The following is a 23,094-nucleotide window of genomic DNA, read 5'->3' as shown; positions in this document are numbered from 1 at the left end:
GCCGGGGAGCGATGCTGCTGCGATCGATGCACTAGGGGTCAATTTAGCGGGTCTAGTTGTGATAAAGCGGGAAAGTTCTTAATGTTTTCTCTGAATATTGTGTGGGTGCCTCAGTTTCCCCTATGCAGTTCTTAAGTATCTAGGTGGTGGGATAAGGGTGTGTGATTGTTGCAGAGCCCTAGAGGGGCTGCACAGAGAATGGCCGACACCCTGTCTCCTGGCAACTGATGGCTTGGGCCCCTCTCCTCTGCAAAGGTGCCAACTGAACGTGTTGGAGAACAAAGAGATCAGGTGACCTGCTGGCCTGGGAAAGAGACAAAGGCTGGAAGAGGAGCTGGGGGGAGACTGCTGGAGAGAGTTTCAGTTTTGGAGCTGGCTGGGGAAATGGAGGGAGGGCCAGATGGGCCTCTGGCTTCCCTGCCCCCCAAAGATGGACCTGACTGAGGGGTCCTGGTCTCTGTACTCATAAGCTCTGTTTTAGACCATGTTCCTGTCATCTAATATACCTTCTGTTTTACTGGCTGGCTGAGAGTCACAGATGACTGTGGAATTGGGGTGCAGGACCCTCTGGCTTCCCCAGGATCCCCGCCTGAGGACTTGCTGTGGGAAGCGCACAGTGTGGAAGGGGATGCTGAGTACTCCGAGGTCAGACCCAGGAAGGTGGAAGCTGTGTGAGCTTTTTGTCCTGGAGACAGTCTGCTCACAGAGAGGAGGCTCCTCCAGAGTACTGACTGGCTTCGTAGGGAGTAGTTCCAGAGCATCGCCCGGTGACTCTGTGACACTAGTGGAGACCCATTAAATCAACCGCAGAGCACTTTCCCGTCGACTCCGGTATTCCACCGGAACGAGAAGAGTAAGTAAGTCAAGGGGAGAGCATCTCTCATCGACGCAGCACAGTGAAGACACCGCAGAAAGTCAACCGAAGCTACGTCAACTCCGGGTACATTATTCATGTACCTAGAGCAGCGTAACTTAGGTCGACTTACCGCAGCAGTGTAGACAAAGCCTCAGTGTAAGTGCCTCCCACCCTTCCTGCCCACACAGCGCTTGGCTCTGTGAGAAGTGCTGCTCTGGGAGGCTATGGAGGGCTGTGGGAAGTGGATAGGTTATAGCTAAAAGTCATGGAAGCTTGTCATGAAGTCATGAAGCTTATTTGTATATATGGCATTTTTTAGATCCATGGCTAAATAGTGCTGAAGAAATACAAAGTATATATAAGAAGCAGACAGTCCCTGCTGTTTTCCACACTGCTGCAGTTAGAGCAAGTTAGGAGGTTATAATCTAAGAAACTCAAATGGAGCAGGCAATCAGATACATTATGGTACATCAAATAAGAATGAGCAGATCAGTTCAGACTAAAAGATTGACCAAACCTTTGCCCTGGCTCTCCGTCCTGTGCCTTCATCTTTTTATCTTTCCCATGCAAGCTCTTAATATATCCTATACCACATTAATTATGGTGGAGCTGAGGAGAATATCTCCCTGGCCACCTTGTTCTTGGTGTAGCAGGAACAATCTCCAATGACTCTCGCAGCGTAAGTACAGTATCACCTGCACAGCTTGCTCTCCTTTAGCTCCCAGCTCATGTCTCGGCAGTCATTCTCAGTTGTCTCGATCTCTTGCTTTGGCCTTCTGGCTGGTTCCAATGTGCAGTATGCTGAAAGGGTTCTAGCTGCCTGCTTTAATAATCTCACCTAGTCTCTGTGACTAGGTGAATCTATGAACACGTTGTAGGTTCGTATTCCTGAGAGGCCACACCTTCTGAATTTCTCCCCACGCAGGAACATTTGGTTAATAACTTTCAGTATGAAATCTGTCACCAGACCCCTTGTTTCCTTCTCTCTGGGGTCTTTGTACCGACCCATCTCACATACTCCCCTTCTGGCCCACTCCCATGCCACTTTCAGTTCATTATCCATGTTCAGACTCTGTTGAGTTCTCTCTGCTTTATACTTGAGAGTTCCTTCCTTTTTAATCTCCATGGACAATTTTTCTTGTCCTTGTGTTTCAGCTGTCTCACTGATTTCCTGTTGTCTTGTCTTCTCTTTAGGTAGCCTATGAGTCCATCAACCTTCTCCCCTGAAATGGTAACAAGCTTATACCTGTGGCAGAGTAAGTCATCCCAGACTTAGTGATGGAAGGTCAGCCCTGAGGTAGTCTTCTAAATAAAATGCCTTTGTGGATTACAAATTTATGTTCATCTTTCAGAACTTGAGTTACCATTAGACAACGTGTGGCTCTCCTGATTGCTAATCATTCCTGGATCATAATTCACCTCTGTTCCCTGCCACCTTCAAAGCTAAAATCTCCTCCTCTACTCTGGTGTCTGCCCTTTCCTACTTTATTCTTTTCCCCTTTGTTACAGCCTCAGTCTCTTTTGACAAATTCCCCATGGATGAAGTTTCTTGTCTACTGTTTTCACTCACTTTTAATAACCCCTCGGGCTTTGCACTATTTTCTCTTCCTCAGGCACTCTGCTATTTGCCAGTCTGCAAAGATCTGGATTCCATGCAAGGCTTAGCTCTGTTCCCTTACACTCACTCATATGACTGCCCTGATTCCCCTTCATTTCACAGAGCTCCCAGCCACAGTTTACGTTCAGCTTCCCACCCTGAGCCCCACTGGATTCTTAAGGCCCCAGGCTGCTTCACATACAGATATGATTTGTATAGATTGCTTGGTGCTCAGGTTGTAGTACTCAAGCCAGTTCCAAATGAAAACATACCTGGATTTTTTTGAGTTTAGCTAAAACCATCTAAACTTGTGCCTGCTCTTTTCCTCAGGGGGAACTTAAAAAGAACCCAATAAAAATGCACAAACCACTCTCAGTGGACAATTAATTGTGTAGGGTTCAGAAAATGTCCACAGATCAGTAGGCACTGGAACACCAACATGATTAAGTCTCTCGTTCAAACTTCAGGCTGCTGCAAACAGAATCTGTGCGACAGATCAAGATGGAGTCCTGTTGTAGTTCTTCTCTACAGCCATATAATATCCTGCTTTTCAAAACTGTAAACTGTTTTGTTTTTCTTTTAAGATAGTATTTAAGGAAACAGACAAGAGCCTACTTGATGACCATGTACAGAACAGTGCCCAAAGGCAGCAGCATCCCAGCTAATGATGCTTGTGTACAGTCTCAGGAAACTGGATTCTCATCTCTCTCTCACTAAGGAACCAGAATGGGGAAGAAGACAAGAGAAATGACTGCTTGTGGAGTGATGTGATAGGCAGAAGTAGAGAACTTGCTAGCTGAGGGGGTTGGGGCTATCATCTTAAGCAGAGGAAGACAGTTGAACAGTCAGGCTGCCAGCCAGCTGTACAAATGAGCAGAAGACCTTGTTTCAGCCTGAGTGGTCCTAGGCTGGGAGTGTTACCAAGAACCTAACTGTTCCTCTCATCACTTTATTTTATTTCTCTTTTACAGCAATATTTACAGGCAAGTACAGAGGTAAAATACCTACATAGGTCTGCAAGTTGTGTGTGGAATAATACCTAGCTTATATGTAGTGCTCTTCAGGAGTAGACTTCAAGTACTTGATGTAGTAATGCAATCACACACACAGCTATTTGATACACTCTGCAGTCCACAAGTATGTGTGCAATTTTTGTAAACAGTACATGAGAATTTGGTACAGAATAAGTCCAGCGTTATTTATTTATTCAGTGTCTAAATGGGAGATTAACATCTTTCTTGGTATACAACAGTAATTTTAGCACTTTGTCATTGTCCACATCTTTTTTTCTTGTACTTTCCAAGTAGCTCACTAAGCAGTGATCTGTTCTATATCTTGTGTTCTGTTTAGTCACGTTACTGGCAGTGTTTTCTCTGAGCCATGCTATATTGGTGTTATGAATACAAATATACTGAATAAACAGCTCTCTTTGCTTTGCATCCTCTACATGGATTCACCTGATTATTTCCTATTGGAAGCCTCTCCAGGATGATTAGGAGGTGGTGTCAGTTATGTATCTCAGGGATATATCTCCCAAAATGATTGTACAGCAATCTGAAATTTTGCTTCTTTCTTTTATATGCTGCACCTTGTCTATTCAGTGCTATTCTGAGTTACACATGATTTATTTTCATACTCAGACATGGATTTCTGTATCTATCTAATCTATTCCAGAGTGATAGGAATGTCAACCTTTTAAAATAAAAATCTGACCTTTGATGGCTGTATTTTTTGAATGACACTAAAAGTGTAGATCTTAGTTTAGGTTTTTTTCTATCTAACTGTGGTCTTCCGGGACACGCGAGGGGTTCAGTATGTGTTGTCAAGAAAGTCTTAACAGCAAATATCTTTATGCACTTCCAGATAGCTAAAGTGGTTGATGCATATATTAAAAGACTCAAGACTGGATTTGTACTTTAATTTGTATGGTATCTTTAGAGGACTAATTTCAATGGGGAAGTCGTGTCCCCTGGCTTGTCAACATGAAACTTATATTTGATTCCCTTCTTTTCTCCCCTTTCCCAGCTGAACATAGAAATGTGTCCAGAGATCAGAACAAGTTCGCTAGGAATATCAGTGGTAGCAGTTTGGAAAAGGAGCAGAAGTCTTAAGGGACATTCATCTTAAAAGTTCTTACTCTACCTACCAAGATTAGTAGAATTTATGATAGTTTGTCTGAGTATTTATGGTTCAGTTCAATATTCATTCCAAGATAGCAGAATCCTACCTTTTTGTATGTATACAACTGAAGAACCCACCTGGGAAGAGATGTCCTCTTATTATGTCTTTTATCTTTGATCCTAAACTGCTGTACCGCAAAACCTCTATTTAATCTAGTCTTAGGCTTTTCCTCAGCAAAGGCTGCTGATTTTGCCAATCTGCACGTTGTAGGTTTAAAGCCTCACAGGGACAAAGATAAAGCCAGGAAACTCATTGCACTTGCAACTGAAAGCTAGAGCTCATCACAATTGAAACAGATTTTCACTTCAGACCTAGTACCTGCTACTTAGCTACATTACTCTCCTTGAAAGTCTTATTTTAATGTAGAATTGTAATTATTCCCTTTGCAACAATAAAAAAAGAAAGGAAAAAGAAAAGCAATAAGAAATTAATGCATAAAATCAGATTAAAAATTTGAATTTTCTATGAGAGGAGCCTGGGGACAGGTGTGGATGCTTTCACTGAGTATAATATATTTCCATTATAACACTGACAGAGACAGGATTAATCAGAGATCATGCTCCAGCACTTCACTGGGTTTCTGCTATTTACCATCTTCCTGGTGAGTTTTATGTAAAAGAAGTTTTGTAGGCAGTCAAAAAGTGAAATTAAATTGAAAATTAATACAAATGAAATGGTAAGACTGAGAAGTACAGCATATAAAAAAGGAAATCCCAGAAAGTTACATTCTCTACAGAAGTGTTAACAGAGCCAGCTGAACCTCACAGTAGCATATTAAAGAGAATCATGGCTAAAGAGGAATAAAATATATGACAGATGTGCAACATGGACATTTCTACAGCATGTTCACTTGATCCTTTCATATTTCCTGACCTGAATGCTTGCCTCTTTCTTTTTTAGAAGAGATGAAAGCCGGGTAGAGAAAAGCACTGCTATCACTTCAGCAATGCTGCCTTAACTGAGGTGGTCTTCAGCTATTAAGGAGCCCTTAAGAGTGCCTTAATACCAAAGCAGTTCAGAGACCCCAACTGTTCTAAACCACTTTAGTTTTGAGGTGACCTACAAAACCTAACAGAAAGGGTTCTGACATACATGCAGACATGGGCTGTGTAAAGGAAAATGACCAGGTATTTGGTTTTATGCTTTAAAAACAAACATGTTATTAAACAGAACATAGCATTAAAGATCTCAGCTGCTAGTTAAGAAATGTCTGGAGAAGTTCCAGCTTTTCTATAGTTGTGGATGGCTCTGACTATAGGGGCCATATTCTGACACAAAGATACTTCAAATTTGCTCATTCTCTCGTGCTCCTTCCTTCCTTCTCTTAACCACATCTACCAGATAATATTCCAGTCACTCCCCCCCAACCCAAGTCTCTCTACATTCAGCTACCATGCAACTTGACTTCACCCTTGTGGTGGATCTCAGCATCCTTCTTTTCCCGCAGCTAAGAATTTGGGATTTCTTTCTGAGCCTCATTCTATCTTTTTTCCCTCTGCTCCTCTAGGTAAGCACACAAGTCAGCCAAGAGAATAGGCCCATCTCACCTCTTCTCATCCTAACTCTCCCTCAGGAGATGAATATTGCCTCCTAAGAAATCCTGGGTATTCTCTCCCTCAGGCAGTGAGGCATGGGTGTATGAAGAACAATTCTGAAACGTTACATTGTGCATATGTGATCAGAAAAATGGAAAAAGATACTTCACAGTTTGCTTCTGTGATACCACATTATCTGCTCCTACCAGACAATGTTTGTTTCAAAGTTTGTTTGTTTTTTGAGGTCAAGTATATTATCAATTTGAAAGAGAGCCAGTACCACTGTTTTTGATGCATACCAAGAGGCTGCTGAAAAAGTCAAGGTTTAAAGTAATTTTTTTAAATTCAGAATTTCTTGAAATGCTGTTCTACTCCAAAAAGCAAATGCAAAAATGGCATAATTTGATCTCAATTATGTCTATATCAAATGTGCTTATTTTATAAGTAAGAATGCTCCACCTGTGACAGGCTTGCAAAAAACTCAATTTGGGATGTATCACCGTCAAACTAAGATCATTCCTTTTAGCACATTATTAGTAATAAAGCTTCTACAGGCCAAATTAAGACTTTAGCTATACATGTCTATCATCCTCAAATTACATCAGGCCCTTGATTACACTCATGCAAACCCACTGGTCTTGATTCCAATTTAACTTACACCTTTGTGAATCAAGAGTGACTTCAATTAAATCAATAGAATCACACCTCTGTATAATGGATGTGAGATCAGAATCAGGCCCCTTCTCTTCAAAGTATGCCCTACATGATACCTGTGCAACCTGTTGCCTTCAGTGGGTTTGTATAGTTATAAGTGACTGAAACTTACTAAAGCATTTTGTTGATTACCAAAAAGAAATAGAATCCACCTTGCTCTCTTAGGGCTTGCCTACATGGGAAAGTTTTACCGGTTCTACATAGTTACATAGGTATAACCCCTATGTGGACATACTAATTCTGGTATAAGAATGGCTATTTTCAGTTTAGTTTAAACTCATTCCCAAACAACATAAATTAAACGGAAAAAAGCCACTCTTATACCAGAATTAGAGTGTTCACATAGGTGTGTGTGTGTGTGTGTGTGCGCTATATAACCAAAGAATTATATCAGTTTAAATTCACACTGTATATAATACTGAACACATATGCCCATGTAGACAAGGCCTTTGCTGATTTGCCTCAACAGTACTGGGAGTAAAGCAGTAAAAACATACTTTTGTCATTACAATCAACAGATCTTGCTCTGAAACCACAAAGGAAACAGTTCTGGTGAATAAGAAAGTACCATTTTTATACTGTAGCATTACAGAGTAGAAAAAAATTTGGACTGATTTTTTTCTTCGATGGGGACTATGAACAAACCATGGCTTTACACATACCATCTGCCATTGAAGCATGTAAGAACTAAAAACACCACGTTTGTTTGTTTAGTCTGATTGATTTAAAAATGTGTTAATGTGGAGCACATTGCTCACTGTAATCTACTTCATTCCTATACAAGTTTGGAAGTATACTAAATTCAGAGCTTAAACTTGACAACTGACCTTTCAGAATTAAATACTTAGTCCATGTGGTAGTAAAATTAATCCACTGCACACTCTGGCTAATCCATTTTATTTTCTGCTCTTGGAACATACTAAAAAAGGACTTATAAACCAAGTAACTGTTTTCTTGACCAGTTTACATATTGCTTATGATTATGCAGATTGTTTCCAGAAGCACAGAAAAATGACGCTAATGCCACATCACGTTAACAGCAAGAACAGTCACAAACAAAAGGGCCACCCTATAATTTTAAAGAACTGCTCAGAGTTCCATTTCTACAGCTGGCTATAAATATTTTGAAGACAAAACAGAAACTGATTTTCATAAAAAAAAATTTGAGGAAAAATGTTACCACTTTCTTTGAAACAATTTTTTTTTTTTGGTTAGAAAAGGTGACGGAACCACCCCTGATTCAAAAGATCATTCCTCTTCCAAAATTTCACCAGTATCGTCATATACTTAAAAACAGTCCAACACTGCCACATGGTGGCCAGGAATGGGCACTGTTCATTGTGAAATAGTGTTGAGTAATGGAAGTGATAACATCTATCCGAGAAAAAAACACGTTAAATATCTAGTCCATGAATAACCACAGCCATAAATAAAAAGAAAAATGAACTCTGAAAACAGAGTCTTTATGAAGGAAATATAATTCATCTAGCAACAGGCCCATGTAAGAAAAATAATTTAAGAAATTTTGTGATTAAGTCTTTAGCAGTGTTGTTACCCTCGCCCCCAGGAAAGCAGTTTTCACCCACACATTTTTCAGTACAGCATGTACTTGCCAACAAGCAATATTTAAGTGTATCTAAAAAGTCTAGGACCATTTATTTCATTTTATTGTTTTTAACGGCAGAAGCTTTTAAACAATGTAACACCATGGCATGAGAGAATTTTTCTTCCTGGAGTTCAGGAAGTCATAGAAATTTAATTTTAAAATTCTCTTTTACATAGACTTTTTGATTGATGCCTTTTTCACACTGAAGAGATAAGCTTCATAGATAATGTTTAAGAAGTTGTCATCATTCTGAAAAACAAAATAAATAAGACTTGTTACTGGAAGATCACAGTTCTCAAGCTGTGATTCTGAATTCTTTACATTTCAAGGTCTAATTAATTTTCAACCATAACATCCCAGTCAAAATTGGCACTGGCAGGGAGTTTTCATCATCAAACACACAAAAACAGAACACAAAACCCAAACACGTTGTTACTTCCAGCTAAAAGCTTTAACAACATTTTTGCACACATTGGCAGCATAAGAAAAGGGGGAATTCTCTTATCTCTTTTAGAAGAGTTGAAGACACAGAAACCAGGAAATTTTGGAAATTCATGATAGCGTTGGCTGGGTGAAAGTCAGACTTTTCTCTTTCCTGCCCTGCAAGACTTCTGTAGTGATAACATATACTTGCAATTTCTTCTCGTCACCCTAATGATCACATATCTAGGAGGTCCTTTACATAGTTTCTGTTCCCCACCCACTACTGCAATAATAATACCAAAGTGCCTGGGTGAGCAGGTGGGCTGAGTTTCTTCCTGTTCCTACACTAAATTCCATGCAGTCAAATTGCTGCACCTGCACTGAATGCCATTGGCCTTAATGATCTTAATCTGCACTGGTTCCTCCACCCATGCACTCTTAAATAGCTGGCTGATTCTTGATCACCTGCTTAGGGTCTAACTGATCCTCATATGTGGAGTTGGGAAGGAATTTTCCCTCAAGTCAGACTGTCAGTGATCTTGGGGGTTTGAGCCTTCCTCTGCATCATGGGATATGGGTCATTTGCTGGGATCATCTGGGTATCTCTATCAATCAATTCCCAGCCACTGCAAGGGTCTCAGTCACTGGTGCAACTTGGTCCCTCCTGTTGTCTGCCTGTAGCACATAATAATTTAGTCTCCAAAAGGCTGTAGGCTTTGTTCTAATTTCAGTTGCTAGTTTAGCAGATGCTGGGTGGTGTTGGTGACCTGTGATATACAGGCGGTCAGACTAGATGATCTGGTGGTCCCTTTTGGCTTTGAACTCTATGACTCTTTAGGATAGTAGTTCTCAAACTTTTTCCACTCTGCAGACCATTTTGCACTAAAATATTTTTCCATGGACCATCTCCCTTCCCAAAACTGCAATATGCCACACTGACTGGTTCTCAAAATGGTTCATTTTGCAGACCACCAGGATTTTGCACACTACAATTTCAGAACTACTGCTTGCAAACCTGACAGCCTGGCAGAGTGGAGGAACAGAACTCAAATTACGAGGGAATGAACCAACCCATGCATGAGCATAGGAGGATAACTAAAATTAGGACATTCCTTGGGGAAAGTCAGAAGCATATGAAATTGATGATGCAAATCAGGAAACAACGGGTATGAAGCTGCCATCCAGTATCAAATGCAGAGTGTTTTAAACAGCAAATAATTTCCAAGCAACCCAATTAATTTTTATAGACATTGGGAAGAACCTGCCCATGTGTACATTTTGCAGACAAAGCTTCAAAGAGTAAAATGCATGATACTTGGGACAGAACATAACTGTGTTCACACTCTACATATGATTGCAATAATCTTTGTACAAAGTATCCCTTGAAAGGTATCATTTGAAAACTCAATTTGCTGATATATAATATAATATGCTAAAATGCATGTAGCAACGTTATATGTGAAGTTATAAACATAAGCTGAAATAATGACTAAAAGTATGTTTTCCAGATAAGTCTGAGGAGTGGCCAAACCAGTTCCTCAGAGACAAAGGGCAAGCTGATGCCTCAGCCAGGTGTAAACAAGGCTGATGGACCATTACCTGCTAAGTGGCCATTCTTTGGCAGGAAAGTGGACAGAGGCAAAAATCTACATGTTAGCAAAAGAACATCATGGAGTTTCCTTCAACAAAGATTGCCTGTCCCCTTGCTCCCACCTGGAAATGTTTTTCAAGAGTGGGACTGAAAATATAAAAAGCAGGGGCAGATACCACAAGATAGCTCCCTCACTCCCCCTGCCCATCATATTCATTGCACCTGAAGAGACAAAGGAAACAACCAGGGACTCTGGGGGAGGGGTTTTGTCCTAAAGAGTTTGGTCAGTAAGACTGCTGAAAGCATGTGCTGAGGAAACTTTGAATCTAACGTAGTTTGTTAAGTTAGGCACCAGTTGTGTTTTCTCTTTATTTTTGTTGTAATAATTTCTGACTTTTATGGGGCTTGGGCTGTCATCCCCCCTGGTTATTTTTAGTAAAAGTCACAAACAGATCACGCAACCTGTTTATTGCCCACAACCCGTCCGTGATTTTTACTAAAAATAACCATGACAAAACCTTAACCTTATTTATAAACACACTCTGCATTCCATTATACAAATTAGGTGGACTGATCCTATAATTCTCCAGGTTCTCTTTGTTTCCCTTTTTAAAGATAAGTATTATATTTGCCCTTCTCCAGCCCTCTGGACTTCACCTGTCCTCCATGAGTTCTTGAAGATAATTGCTAACGGTTCTCAGATTGCTTTAGCTAGTTCCTTAAATACCCTAGGATGAGAACCATTAGGCCCTACAAGCTTCAATACATGTAACTTATCTAAATATTCTTTTCTTATTTTGCATTCCTTCCTCCTTGTTAATGTTAATTGTTTTGAGTATCTGGTCCTCTAACATTTTTAGAGATGACTGAAGCAAAATACTCATTAAACACCTCAGCCTTCTTGAGGTCATCAGTTATTAGCTCACCTTCCCTGCTAAGTTTCAGAGTGGTAGCCGTGTTAGTCTGAATCAGCAAAAACAACAAGAAGTACTTGTGGCACCTTAGAGACTAAAATTTTATTTGAGCATAAGCTTTTGTGGGCTAAAACCCACTTCATCAGATGCATGGAGTGGAAAATACAGTAGGAACATGAACACACACACACGAAAAGATGAGGGTTGCCTTACCAATTCTAATGAGACAATTCAATTAAAGTGGGCTATTATTAGCTGTGATTTTTCCTCCTGCTAATAATAGCCCACTTTAATTGAATTGTCTTGTTAGAATTGGTAAGGCAACCCCCATCTTTTTGTGTACTCTGTATATCTATCTATCTCTTCCTACTGTATTTTCCTCTCCATGCATCTGATGAAGTGGGTTTTAGCCCATGAAAGCTTATGCCCAAATAAATTTGTTAGTCTCTAAGGTGCCACAAATAACCCTTGTTGTTCTTCCCTGCTAAGTAGAGGGTCTACACTTATGTAGGCAAGTAGCCTGGGCTTAGAAATTGGAACCCAAGACCTGTCCCTCTTTATTCCTTATAAATTATGTATATTTACCTTTGGCATTTACCACATCCCCTTTAAAACCACTCTTTCTAGTATCCATAGAATTTGAAGATAGGAAGGATCCCCAAAGAGTACTCATTCTACCCTGTGACAAATACAGGATTGTTTTCTACATAATATTCCTGCGTGTTTTGTCAAGCCTATATCTGAGTAACTCAAGCTGGAAAACTACACTTAACGGATCCTGTTAAAATATTTTCTGGATATTTATCCTTCGTTTTTACTTGCTCATCTTCATCCCATTATTCCTTATTCCTACTTGAACTTCTCCTGTCCTCAACATAGATATCTTTTAAGGATTTCCAAAGTATTGCCACTGAGATGCTCATCTTTTAGCTAAACTACATACATGTAAGTAGTTTTCACCTTTAAACCAATTCCTGTAAGCCCTTAACATCCTTGTTCTCTCCCCTGAATCCCCTCAAATTTATTATCATTCTTGAACTGTTGCACCCTGAACTGCATACATTAATCAAAACACAGTTAAACCAAAACTGTAGCAAGAGGGACTATTATCTCCTTAGCCAATGATTTAGTGCTTCTTTACTATACAGCCAGAAATAGTACAACTCACAGTGGACATTTTAGTTTACTAATCTATCATTCAGACTGGTGGATGGCACCAATTATCCATCAGAGGTATTTAAATCAAAATGGAAAGGAGGGATACAAGCAAAGGGGGAATGTTTCTGATTCTTTACCTGGATCAGGTGTAAAAGAGTTTCCTGCAGCTGCATCTTGGTCAATGAGTTGCTGTTTACGCAAGATGACTCAGGATTCTGCATAGGAAGGAGAAGGCTAGCTGAATTGGCAGCAGATTCTTGATTTGCTGGTGGTAAGCACCCACTTTCACTTGCCTTTGGTGGAGCAAGTGTGGACTGTGTGAACAGCATGGGGGACATCAGCAGTGCAGGAGTCACAGTAGCAGGAATGCGCTGAGGTGAGATGACCTGCCCATACACAGATTAATAAAAAATGGAAGCATTTAAGCAATGTGTATATTCACTAAGAATACAGGGGTAAGAGGACTCGAGGCTGAAAGAGATCACAAGAGCAGATACGCAGGGATACACGGAGGAAAAAGAGTATCTGGGGCCCAAAACCACCCATCCAATTCAAGATCACAGTACTGAATCTCAAGTGTAATAAGTCTATATACGCAGCAAATTACTTAAATATAAAATCATCTTATTATAAAAGTTAAACTATTATAAATACTAGCACTGTAGAAGAATGACAAACTGCAACATTTGATGTCCTTCTGATAAGGATGGTCCTTACATGTCCCCCAGTTTGGGTTTTGAGAATATGCTTGCTAATATGAGAGTGTACTTTAATAAATATTTTGAACTTAATAGTGCTGTATAGCACTTTTCATCTATAGCTCTCAAAATACTTTGCGGGGTATGCATCCTCATTTTACAGATAGGAAAACAGGAACAGGAGGTTATGTGACTTGCCCAAAGTTCCATAATGAGTTGTTGGCAGAGTCAGGAACAGAATCTAGTTTTGACTTCCTGGCCCATGCTCAATGCACTAGACTAAAAAAACCTTTAAAGAAAAAGAGAACATCTTTACCAGAAACCTAGATGCTAATAGAAAAGGAGTACTTGTGGCACCTTAGAGACTAACCAATTTATTTGAGCATGAGCTTTCGTGAGCTACAGCTCACTTCATCGGATGCATACCGTGGAAACTGCAGCAGACTTTATATACACACAGAGAATATGAAACAATACCTCCTCCCACCCCACTGTCCTGCTGGTAATAGCTTATCTAAAGTGATCATCAGGTTGGGCCATTTCCAGCACAAATCCAGGTTTTCTCACCCTCCACCCCCCACACAAATTCACTCTTCTGCTGGTGATAGCCCATCCAAAGTGACAACTCTTTACACAATGTGCATGATAATCAAGTTGGGCCATTTCCTGCACAAATCCAGGTTCTCTCCCCCCCTCCCAAAAACCACACACACAAACTCACTATCCTGCTGGTAATAGCTCATCCAAAGTGACCACTCTCCCTACAATGTGCATGATAATCAAGGTGGGCCATTTCCAGCACAAATCCAGGTTTTCTCACACACACCCCCACCCCCATACACACACAAACTCACTCTCCTGCTGGTAATAGCTCATCCAAACTGACCACTCTCCAAGTTTAAATCCAAGTTAAACCAGAACATCTGGGGGGGGGGGGGTAGGAAAAAACAAGGGGAAATAGGCTACATAATGACTTAGCCACTCCCAGTCTCTATTGAAGCCTAAATTAATAGTATCCAATTTGCAAATGAATTCCAATTCAGCAGTTTCTCGCTGGAGTCTGGATTTGAAGTTTTTTTGTTTTAAGATAGCGACCTTCATGTCTGTGATTGCGTGACCAGAGAGATTGAAGTGTTCTCCGACTGGTTTATGAATGTTATAATTCTTGACATCTGATTTGTGTCCATTTATTCTTTTACATAGAGACTGTCCAGTTTGACCAATGTACATGGCAGAGGGGCATTGCTGGCACATGATGGCATATATCACATTGGTGGATGTGCACGTGAACGAGCCTCTGATAGTGTGGCTGATGTTATTAGGCCCTGTGATGGTGTCCCCTGAATAGATATGTGGGCACAATTGGCAACGGGCTTTGTTGCAAGGATAAGTTCCTGGGTTAGTGGTTCTGTTGTGTGGTATGTGGTTGTTGGTGAGTATTTGCTTCAGGTTGCGGGGCTGTCTGTAGGCAAGGACTGGCCTGTCTCCCAAGATTTGTGAGAGTGTTGGGTCATCCTTTAGGATAGGTTGTAGATCCTTAATAATGCGTTGGAGGGGTTTTAGTTGGGGGCTGAAGGTGACGGCTAGTGGCGTTCTGTTATTTTCTTTGTTAGGCCTGTCCTGTAGTAGGTAACTTCTGGGAACTCTTCTGGCTCTGTCAATCTGTTTCTTTACTTCTGCAGGTGGGTATTGTAGTTGTAAGAAAGCTTGACAGAGATCTTGTAGGTGTTTGTCTCTGTCTGAGGGGTTGGAGCAAATGCGGTTGTATCGCAGAGCTTGGCTGTAGACGATGGGTCGTGTGGTGTGGTCAGGGTGAAAGCTGGAGGCATGCAGGTAGGAATAGTGGTCAGTAGGTTTCTGGTATAGGGTGGTGTTTATGTGACCATTGTTTATTAGCACTGTAGTGTCCAGGAAGTGGATCTCTTGTGTGGACTGGACCAGGCTGAGGTTGGTGGTGGGATGGAAACTGTTGAAATCATGGTGGAATTCCTCAAGGGCTTCTTTTCCATGATGAAAAGATGGTCCAGATGATGAAGATGTCATCAATATAGCGCAAGTAGAGTAGGGGCTTTAGGGGACGAGAGCTGAGGAAGCGTTGTTCTAAATCAGCCATAAAAATGTTGGCATACTGTGGGGCCATGCGGGTACCCATAGCAGTGCCGCTGATCTGAAGGTATACATTGTCCCCAAATGTGAAATAGTTATGGGTAAGGACAAAGTCACAAAGTTCAGCCACCAGGTTAGCCGTGACATTATCGGGGATAGTGTTCCTGACGGCTTGTAGTCCATCTTTGTGTGGAATGTTGGTGTAGAGGGCTTCTACATCCATAGTGGCCAGGATGGTGTTATCAGGAAGATCACCGATGGATTGAAGTTTCCTCAGGAAGTCAGTGGTGTCTCGAAGGTAGCTGGGAGTGCTGGTTGCGTAGGGCCTGAGGAAGGAGTCTACATAGCCAGACAATCCTGCTGTCAGGGTGCCAATGCCTGAGATGATGGGGCGCCCAGGATTTCCAGGTTTATGGATCTTGGGTAGTAGATAGAATATCCCAGGTCGGGGTTCCAGGGGTGTGTCTGTGCGGATTTGATCTTGTGCTTTTTCAAGAAGTTTCTTGAGCAAATGCTGTAGTTGCTTTTGGTAACTCTCAGTGGGATCATAGGGTAATGGCTTGTAGAAACTCGTGTTGGAGAGCTGCTGAGCAACGTCTTGTTCATATTCCGACCTATTCATGATGACAACAGCACCTCCTTTGTCAGCCTTTTTGATTATGATGTCAGAGTTGTTTCTGAGGCTGTGGATGGCATTGCGTTCCGCATGGCTGAGGTTATGGGGCAAGTGATGCTGCTTTTCCACAATTTCAGCCCGTGCACGTCGGCGGAAGCACTCTATGTAGAAGTCCAGTCTGCTGTTTCGACCTTCAGGAGGAGTCCACCTAGAATCCCTCTTTCTGTAGTGTTGGTAGGGAGACCTCTGTGGATTAGTATGTTGTTCAGAGGTATTTTGGAAATATTCCTTGAGTCGGAGACGTCGAAAATAGGATTCTAGGTCACCACAGAACTGTATCATGTTCGTGGGGGTGGAGGGGCAGAAGGAGAGGCCCCGAGATAGAACAGCTGCTTCTGCTGGGCTGAGAGTATAGTTGGATAGGTTAACAATATTGCTAGGTGTGTTGAGGGAACCATTGCTGTGGCCCCTAGATGCTAATATGATTCTGTCAGTGTTCCCTTAATTTTAGTCTAAGTAGGGAGGCACATACTGATTTGAAAGTAGATTGTGAGCCTGCAGAGTTTTATCCTTTTAATTTTGGGGTATATTTAGAACTATTAAATGTGGAGCACCCCACCATGCTGGTAGGAATAAGATAATGTGACAAGTGCTCTCTAAATGTTTGCCGCAAAGCTGTAGTAATGGACCTTAATTCTAATCTGTAGCTTTCCTCACTGCTCAAGTATCCGGCGTTATTTGAGAGGCTCCCCAGGGGGGGAGCAATATTGTCATGATTGTTGTTTTTTTTTTTTTTTATATGGACAAACATCCATAGTAGCATCTTCTAAAGCTCTATGTAATCTTGAAAGTTTATATCTCTCAACAACAGAAGTAAATCCAGTAAAAGATATTACCTCACTCACATTGTGTCTCGAATATCCTGGGACCAACATGATAACAACAAAACAAATATTTACTGTTATTTTATCTAAACTATTTGGGCACTATTTACCATAGTAGGCAGTCACTCTAAAGAGTGAGAGAGAGAGAAAAGGACTAAGTTCTCAAGCTACTTTGTGATGGTAAATTTACAGGAGCAGAAAAACTTTCTAAAAGGATCTGTGGATATGAAAAAGCATGCAATATGTATACTGTGCCAATGCCTCTCACTAACTGCACTGTTGTTTCTCTGCTTTTCAAAGCCAGATAGCTTTTAAAAAAAACTATTTACCTGCAATTGCTATTCCCCCACAATCATAACAGAAAGAAGCAAGTCTGTGTTCCCTGCATGGTAATGGCAGGTCTCCCCAAACTCATTGTGTGGCTGCTGACAGCCAACAGGGAAGGTGGTACATTCATGTCTGTGCTTGGAACACTGGTGGCCCCTAGTGTTACTTATTAGTGGTTCTGTTCTAACAAAATGACTAATGCTGGCAGGGATGTTTCTAGCTAAAATAAAAGTAATATGCTTCTACAGAATTTGGATTCAGTGTCAGGTTCTTAAAAATCCAAGTTACCACTTTGCTGTATACAATCTGAGGAATAAGAATCTGTAACAGAAGTTTAGAGGTAGTATGTTGTGCTTTTAATAGCATGGACTTATTCTAGTCATAAGCAAATATACAATGTAGTTTAGTAGGCATTACTTAAGAATTATGTGTTTTTCATGGAGAGGAACTGCTTTTCACTAGTATACGTAAAACAGAGGCTCAGTGTGTAAGCAACCCTGCCATGTACTGGTGACTGAGCAAGCTAATATTTGGCTAATGCAATACCTAAGTGATCCTCACACCTAAAATATTTGTCTCAGGATAAGAATAGAAAATATATGTACCTATTTCTTGTAAATGAAGTCTTAAATTTTCTGTGTAACACATTTAAAAATTTGTTGTTAACAAATGAGATTCTACATGTTCATAAATTCTAGCATTTAAGTAGCTTCCTTACACGCAGAGGACAGTCTCCTTCAACACAAAGGAGACTTTTTTCAGTTTAGCTATCTAGTTCAGACATTTTCAGTTACCCAAGTGATAAAATTTATCCAATGGCTTCTGAACTTCCATTGGAAATGTCAGAGGTTAATTCTGGTACTATTATTGTAATCTCTGTAGTACCTCCTGCAACTTTCTTTGAGTGTGATTACTATGGCTTGAAGGTACTAAAGAATCTTTGGTAATGGAGTAATTTCAGATAAAACACCTTTGAGATGATCTCTTAAGCTAGCAGGTGTGTAGGTGCCAAATTCAACATTGCCAATGTAGGACACTCAGGGCATGTCTACACTTACCAGTAAATCGACACCACTGCAATTGATGCAGTGAGTGTTGATTTAGCAGTTCTGGTGAAGACATGCTAAATGGATGGAAGAGCACTTCTCCGAGAAGCATAAGAGAAGTCAACGGGAGAAGCTCTCCCATCGACACAGCACAGTGTAGCCACCACAGTAATGGATCTAACTATGTCAACTTCATTTACGTTATTCACATAACTGAAGTTGCGTAAGTCAGATCGATTTACCGCAGTAGTGTAGACCAGCGCTCAGTCTATTTTGACACTACTTTGCCAGTCAGCCATTTCTCTTATCTTTGAATAATTCCTCATAAGGACACAAATCACCTTCCTAAAAATGTTGCTAACGATTTTTTTTCTGAATTTAACCTGAGTTGCTTGTTCATTCAACATGCACTGATTTATCTCTAGCTTCACCACATCAAGACTTAAGTCTCTGACTCACCATCAGCACAACAGGAGTTTAGTTTGTTGTCAGTTGTATAGCACTGCAATAGGACAACAAGAAAAAATATGCTGCTTTGAAACAAAGTATTTACTTAAATGTCTCTGTTTAGTATTCAGCAATGCTGTTAGCAGCTGGATAACATGGCACTTGGTGAATTTTTGTTATATTTTTTGAGCTGAGAAATGTACTGGAATTCTTGTAATGTAAATTGGGGCCTACTATCACACATTAGCTGCTTAGAATTCCATATATGTATCAAATGAGTCTCTTAGACCATTAGTAGTTAGAGTACGTGTTATGGACTTCTGGACATTTTTAGCAAGTATCACTTAGGACTAAAAACATTTCACATAAAAATGTCTCCGCAAATTCCAGATGTAGCTGTTGCCAAGATTTTGTTGGTTAAAACCAGGGTAACAAACATGGTTTTGTTGCCATGCTCTTCTAGACAACTGGTGCACTCTTCTGCTGTTGATTACATCTGAAATTCAAACCCTGGATGCCAAATTTATCTGCAGCCTAGTTATTACTGCTGTTCAGAAACTCCCTTTCTTAAATATTTGTGATTGCAGGTTAATTATTACCCAAGTACCTCATCTGGTATGAAAGAATCTTTTGTGACTGGAAAGTTCATTCCACTATGAGGTAAATGTTTCTAGGCATTTTCATGAACTGGCCTGTCATACCTTAAAAAAGTGTCTTTCCAAGTTTAATTCAGAAATTATGGTATTTTTCAAATGTATTAAATGTTTTATTTGTGACAAATAAAATATACCAGTTGTACCACCACTGAGTACAACCACCACTGCAAAATACCACATTTATGCAGATAGAAATAACGCCCTATATTGAAAGTGTGTAACTGATTTACGGCTGGTCTAAGAAGTGGGGTAAGTGGTTTATTGTAAATAGAATACATTATTTGTATAATGTCAAGGCTACGGTAGGTATTCTTATGATCGTGGCATAAATTCATGAAAACACTTAAGCATGTACTTAAGACCATCCCTGTTCAGAACAGATTCTTAAATTCCATTAGGGATCAATGCTTTCCCATTGGGAATTAAACATGCTTACTTGTTGCCTTTAATATGGATACTTTCCTGAATCAGTCTAGCACTAGGCTGAGTGCATCCTTTGTAGACTTGGGCATAACTCTGTTCAGCTTTTACTATTTTTCCCGGCAACTAGTCTTTCCTTTCCATATGGGAGTTGAAAGTTCTTATGCCATATGGAGATACATCACAAGCCAATTTAAAACTGGGTTTGTAATGTGTCAGGACTGTTGAGAAAATGCAAGCTATAGTCTCTCCTCATCATTGAAGAATCTTATCTGTTCCTTAAATACCCTTTGTCTTTTTTTCCCAATAATGAAGATATTGTTGAGACAGCATTCTATTCCTGGCAGACATCATAAAATTTGCTTTACTGTCCTTTGATCTGTAGTAGGAGCAGATACCATACCAAATGATAAACAATTATAAGGAACAGACTTTTCGGTGCATTTATTGTCAGGATCTGCTTTGACTAATCTTGCATCAGCATGTAAAATGTATTTGTGCCAAACCTATTTCATTGAAATGTTTATTCGCTGGACAGGTGGCAAACAAGTCTTCAGTCTACAGCAGTGGTTCCCAAACTTTAACAACCTGTGAACCCCTTTCACTGAAATGTCAAGTCTTGCGAACCCCCTCCTAAAAATGAATATTTCCAGGGATTTTCTCCTTTACCTGAGTATAAGCTATAAAAGCAGTGATCTTGGAAATATAAAATTTGTTTTTATGACATGCTTATTACACACTATTTATTATTAATTATTTATCATTACAGTATTTTTATTACATTATGAAAACGGCAACACTCTTCCAAGATCTCACTTTCATGGCTTGTATCACTTTGAATAAGCCTGTTATAAAGACAATGCTCCTATGTTTCACCAAGGTGTATCAGATATGAAACAGCATGAAGGTATTTAAGAAGCCAACTCAAAGAGTTCCTCCTACACAAGCATTCAGGTCTTGAGCTGTCCAGGCAAACAACGCACATTACAACAAGCTTAAACTTGTTCTTCATAATAATTTTAAAAACAATACTAGCTGCCTATTTAAATTAAAAAACAGCCAAAAATATCCACCTCCCTTTCTATTTCTTATAAGGAGTCTTGAAGTTTAAATCTCTTCTCTGTGATAGATATGCTTGCTTTGATCTGCTTAGCCCTTGGAAGTCCACGGGCTCTGGGCTGCTGGCCCCGTGCTGCCTGGGGTTCCTAGGGACAGCTCCGTCCGCCATTAGGAATTTTTTTCCCCGAGAACCCCCTGTAACATTTCACGAACCCCAGTATGGGAACCACTGGTCTATAGTAAAGAATACTGAGACACACTGAGAGGGATTGACCCTGATTTTAAAGTCTCTACAGATTTTTACCTTCCCATCTTTTTCAATAATAGGTATAACTGGCTTGGCCAAGTCACTGAATTCTATAGTAAATCCTGTTCTAACTAGCCTTTCTAAGTTTATGTCTACTCTCTGACCCAATGGAATGGAATAGGTCATGCCTTACAGAATCTAGGTTGGTAGTGGTACTAATGATTAATCAGATCTTAATCATGTTTATAGTCTGTAATAGGTCTTTTCAACAACGCTGAATGTTTCAAAGGTAGTACACTAGTGGTTGTTGGTGTCTCAGCCAATAAAGCCATCTCCTGTCAGTCAATATGAATCTTCTTGAGTAATGCTCTGCCAAACAAGGTGCGATTGGAATTATAATAATTGTTGTTGCATTTTATGCACATTTACAGTTGTAATCTCTGGAATGACTTTCCCCTGTACATATTTTTGCTCTCAGCTATTGTTTCTCTTTGAATTCTTCTAGTAAAATTACTAAGATTATGAACCCAGTATCAAGTTCCATTCTGAACAGTTGTCCTTTCCAACTCAGGTTTACCCAGATATAATTACTGCTTTTTTGCCCTTTTCAAACACATGCAAAATGAGGTCACTATCACTCTTATCAATATCAATTTCTTTTTCTGAGATGTCTTATATTTTTGCTATTTCCTATTAGTACAAACTGGTTTATAATGTTTAGCTTGACCCTTGACTATTTTCTAGGTTGGAATAGCTCGTTTTTGCCATGCTGTGTGCACATTTCATAGTGAGTTAGACAACTTCTCACACTTATAGCATGCAATTTCCCTCACCCAGTGAAAACAAAAGCAGTTACTGTGACTTAGTTACTAACAAAAAGGTAACCAATTAGGAAATGGATAGATAATAAGAGATAATACCATAACGCCACTATATAATCCCATGATATGGCCACACCTTGAATACTGTGTACAGTTCTGGTCTCCCCATCTCAAAAATAATATATTAGAATTGGAAAAGGTACAGAGAAGGGCAACAAAAATTATTAATGGTATGGAACAGATTCCTTATAAGGAGAGATTAATAAGACTGGGACTTTTCACCTTGTAAAAGAGATGACTAAGGGGGGAGATCTGATAGAAGTCTATAAAATCACAAATGGTGTGTAAAAAGTGAACGAAGAAGTGTTCTTTACTTCTTCATATAACACAAGAACTGGGGTCACCCAATGAAGTTAATAGGCAGCACGTTTAAAACAAACAAAAGGAGGTACTTCTTCACAAAATGCATAATCAGCCTGTGGAACTTGTTGCCAGGGGATGTTGTGAAGGTCAAAACTATAATGGGGTTTAAAAAAAGATTAGATCTGTTCATAAAGGATAGGTCCATCAATGGCTATTAGCCAAGATGGTCAAGAATGCAACCCCATACTCTGGCTGTCCCTAGCCTCTGACTGCCCAAAGCTGGGAGTGGACAACAGGAGATGGATCACTTAACGACTGTCTGTTCTGTTTGTTCCCTCTGAAGAACCTGGCATTGGCCATTGTTGAAAGACAGGATCCTGGGCTAGATGGACCACTGGTCTGGCCCAATATGGCCATTCTTATGTTTTGTTTTTATTCATTAGGACTGAGGCCAAGTCAACACTACAGACTTGTATCAGTATAACTAAGTCACTCAGGGGTGTGAAAAATCGACACCCCTGAGCAATGCAGTTATATCAACCTAACCTTCCAGTGTATACAGTGCTTTATCAACAAGAGATCTTCTCGCATCGCCATAGCTACCACTTCTCAAGGAGGTGGATTAACTATGCTGACAGGAGAAGCTCTCCTATTGGTGTAGTACCTTCTTCACTAAAGTGCTACAGCAGGCCAGCTGCACTGGTACAGCTCTGCTGCTGTAGCGCTGTATGTGAAGACAAGCCCTTAGTTATGTCACCACAAATAGTAATCTCCACTGGTGGCTAAGTCAAAATTCACCTTTGTAAGCAATTGTTTCTGCGAAATTTCA

At 40.2% G+C, this 23,094-nt stretch overlaps 1 protein-coding gene across 4 annotated transcripts in view; it reads right to left on the bottom strand.

Moving 5' to 3' along the window:
- Positions 1-8,527: 8,527 nt before the first annotated feature.
- The window catches only part of DCP1B (decapping mRNA 1B), a 61,332-nt gene continuing 46,765 nt past the window's right edge, over positions 8,528-23,094 (bottom strand). For all 4 annotated transcript variants that reach the window (XM_084640434.1, XM_084640436.1, XM_084640435.1 and 1 more), the window contains 2 exons: positions 12,713-12,961; positions 8,528-8,738 (listed from right to left, as the gene is read on the bottom strand). In XM_084640434.1, the coding sequence (XP_084496560.1) occupies positions 8,658-8,738; positions 12,713-12,961 (330 nt within the window). In that variant the 3' untranslated portion in view covers positions 8,528-8,657. The remainder of the gene's footprint in view (positions 8,739-12,712; positions 12,962-23,094) is intronic.

Source organism: Lepidochelys olivacea (assembly GCF_965140295.1).
Source record: "Lepidochelys olivacea isolate rLepOli2 genome assembly, chromosome: 1".
Taxonomy (NCBI): domain Eukaryota; kingdom Metazoa; phylum Chordata; order Testudines; family Cheloniidae; genus Lepidochelys; species Lepidochelys olivacea.
Note: the sequence above shows the minus strand (reverse complement) of the source record. Positions and strands in the feature narration are given on the sequence as shown.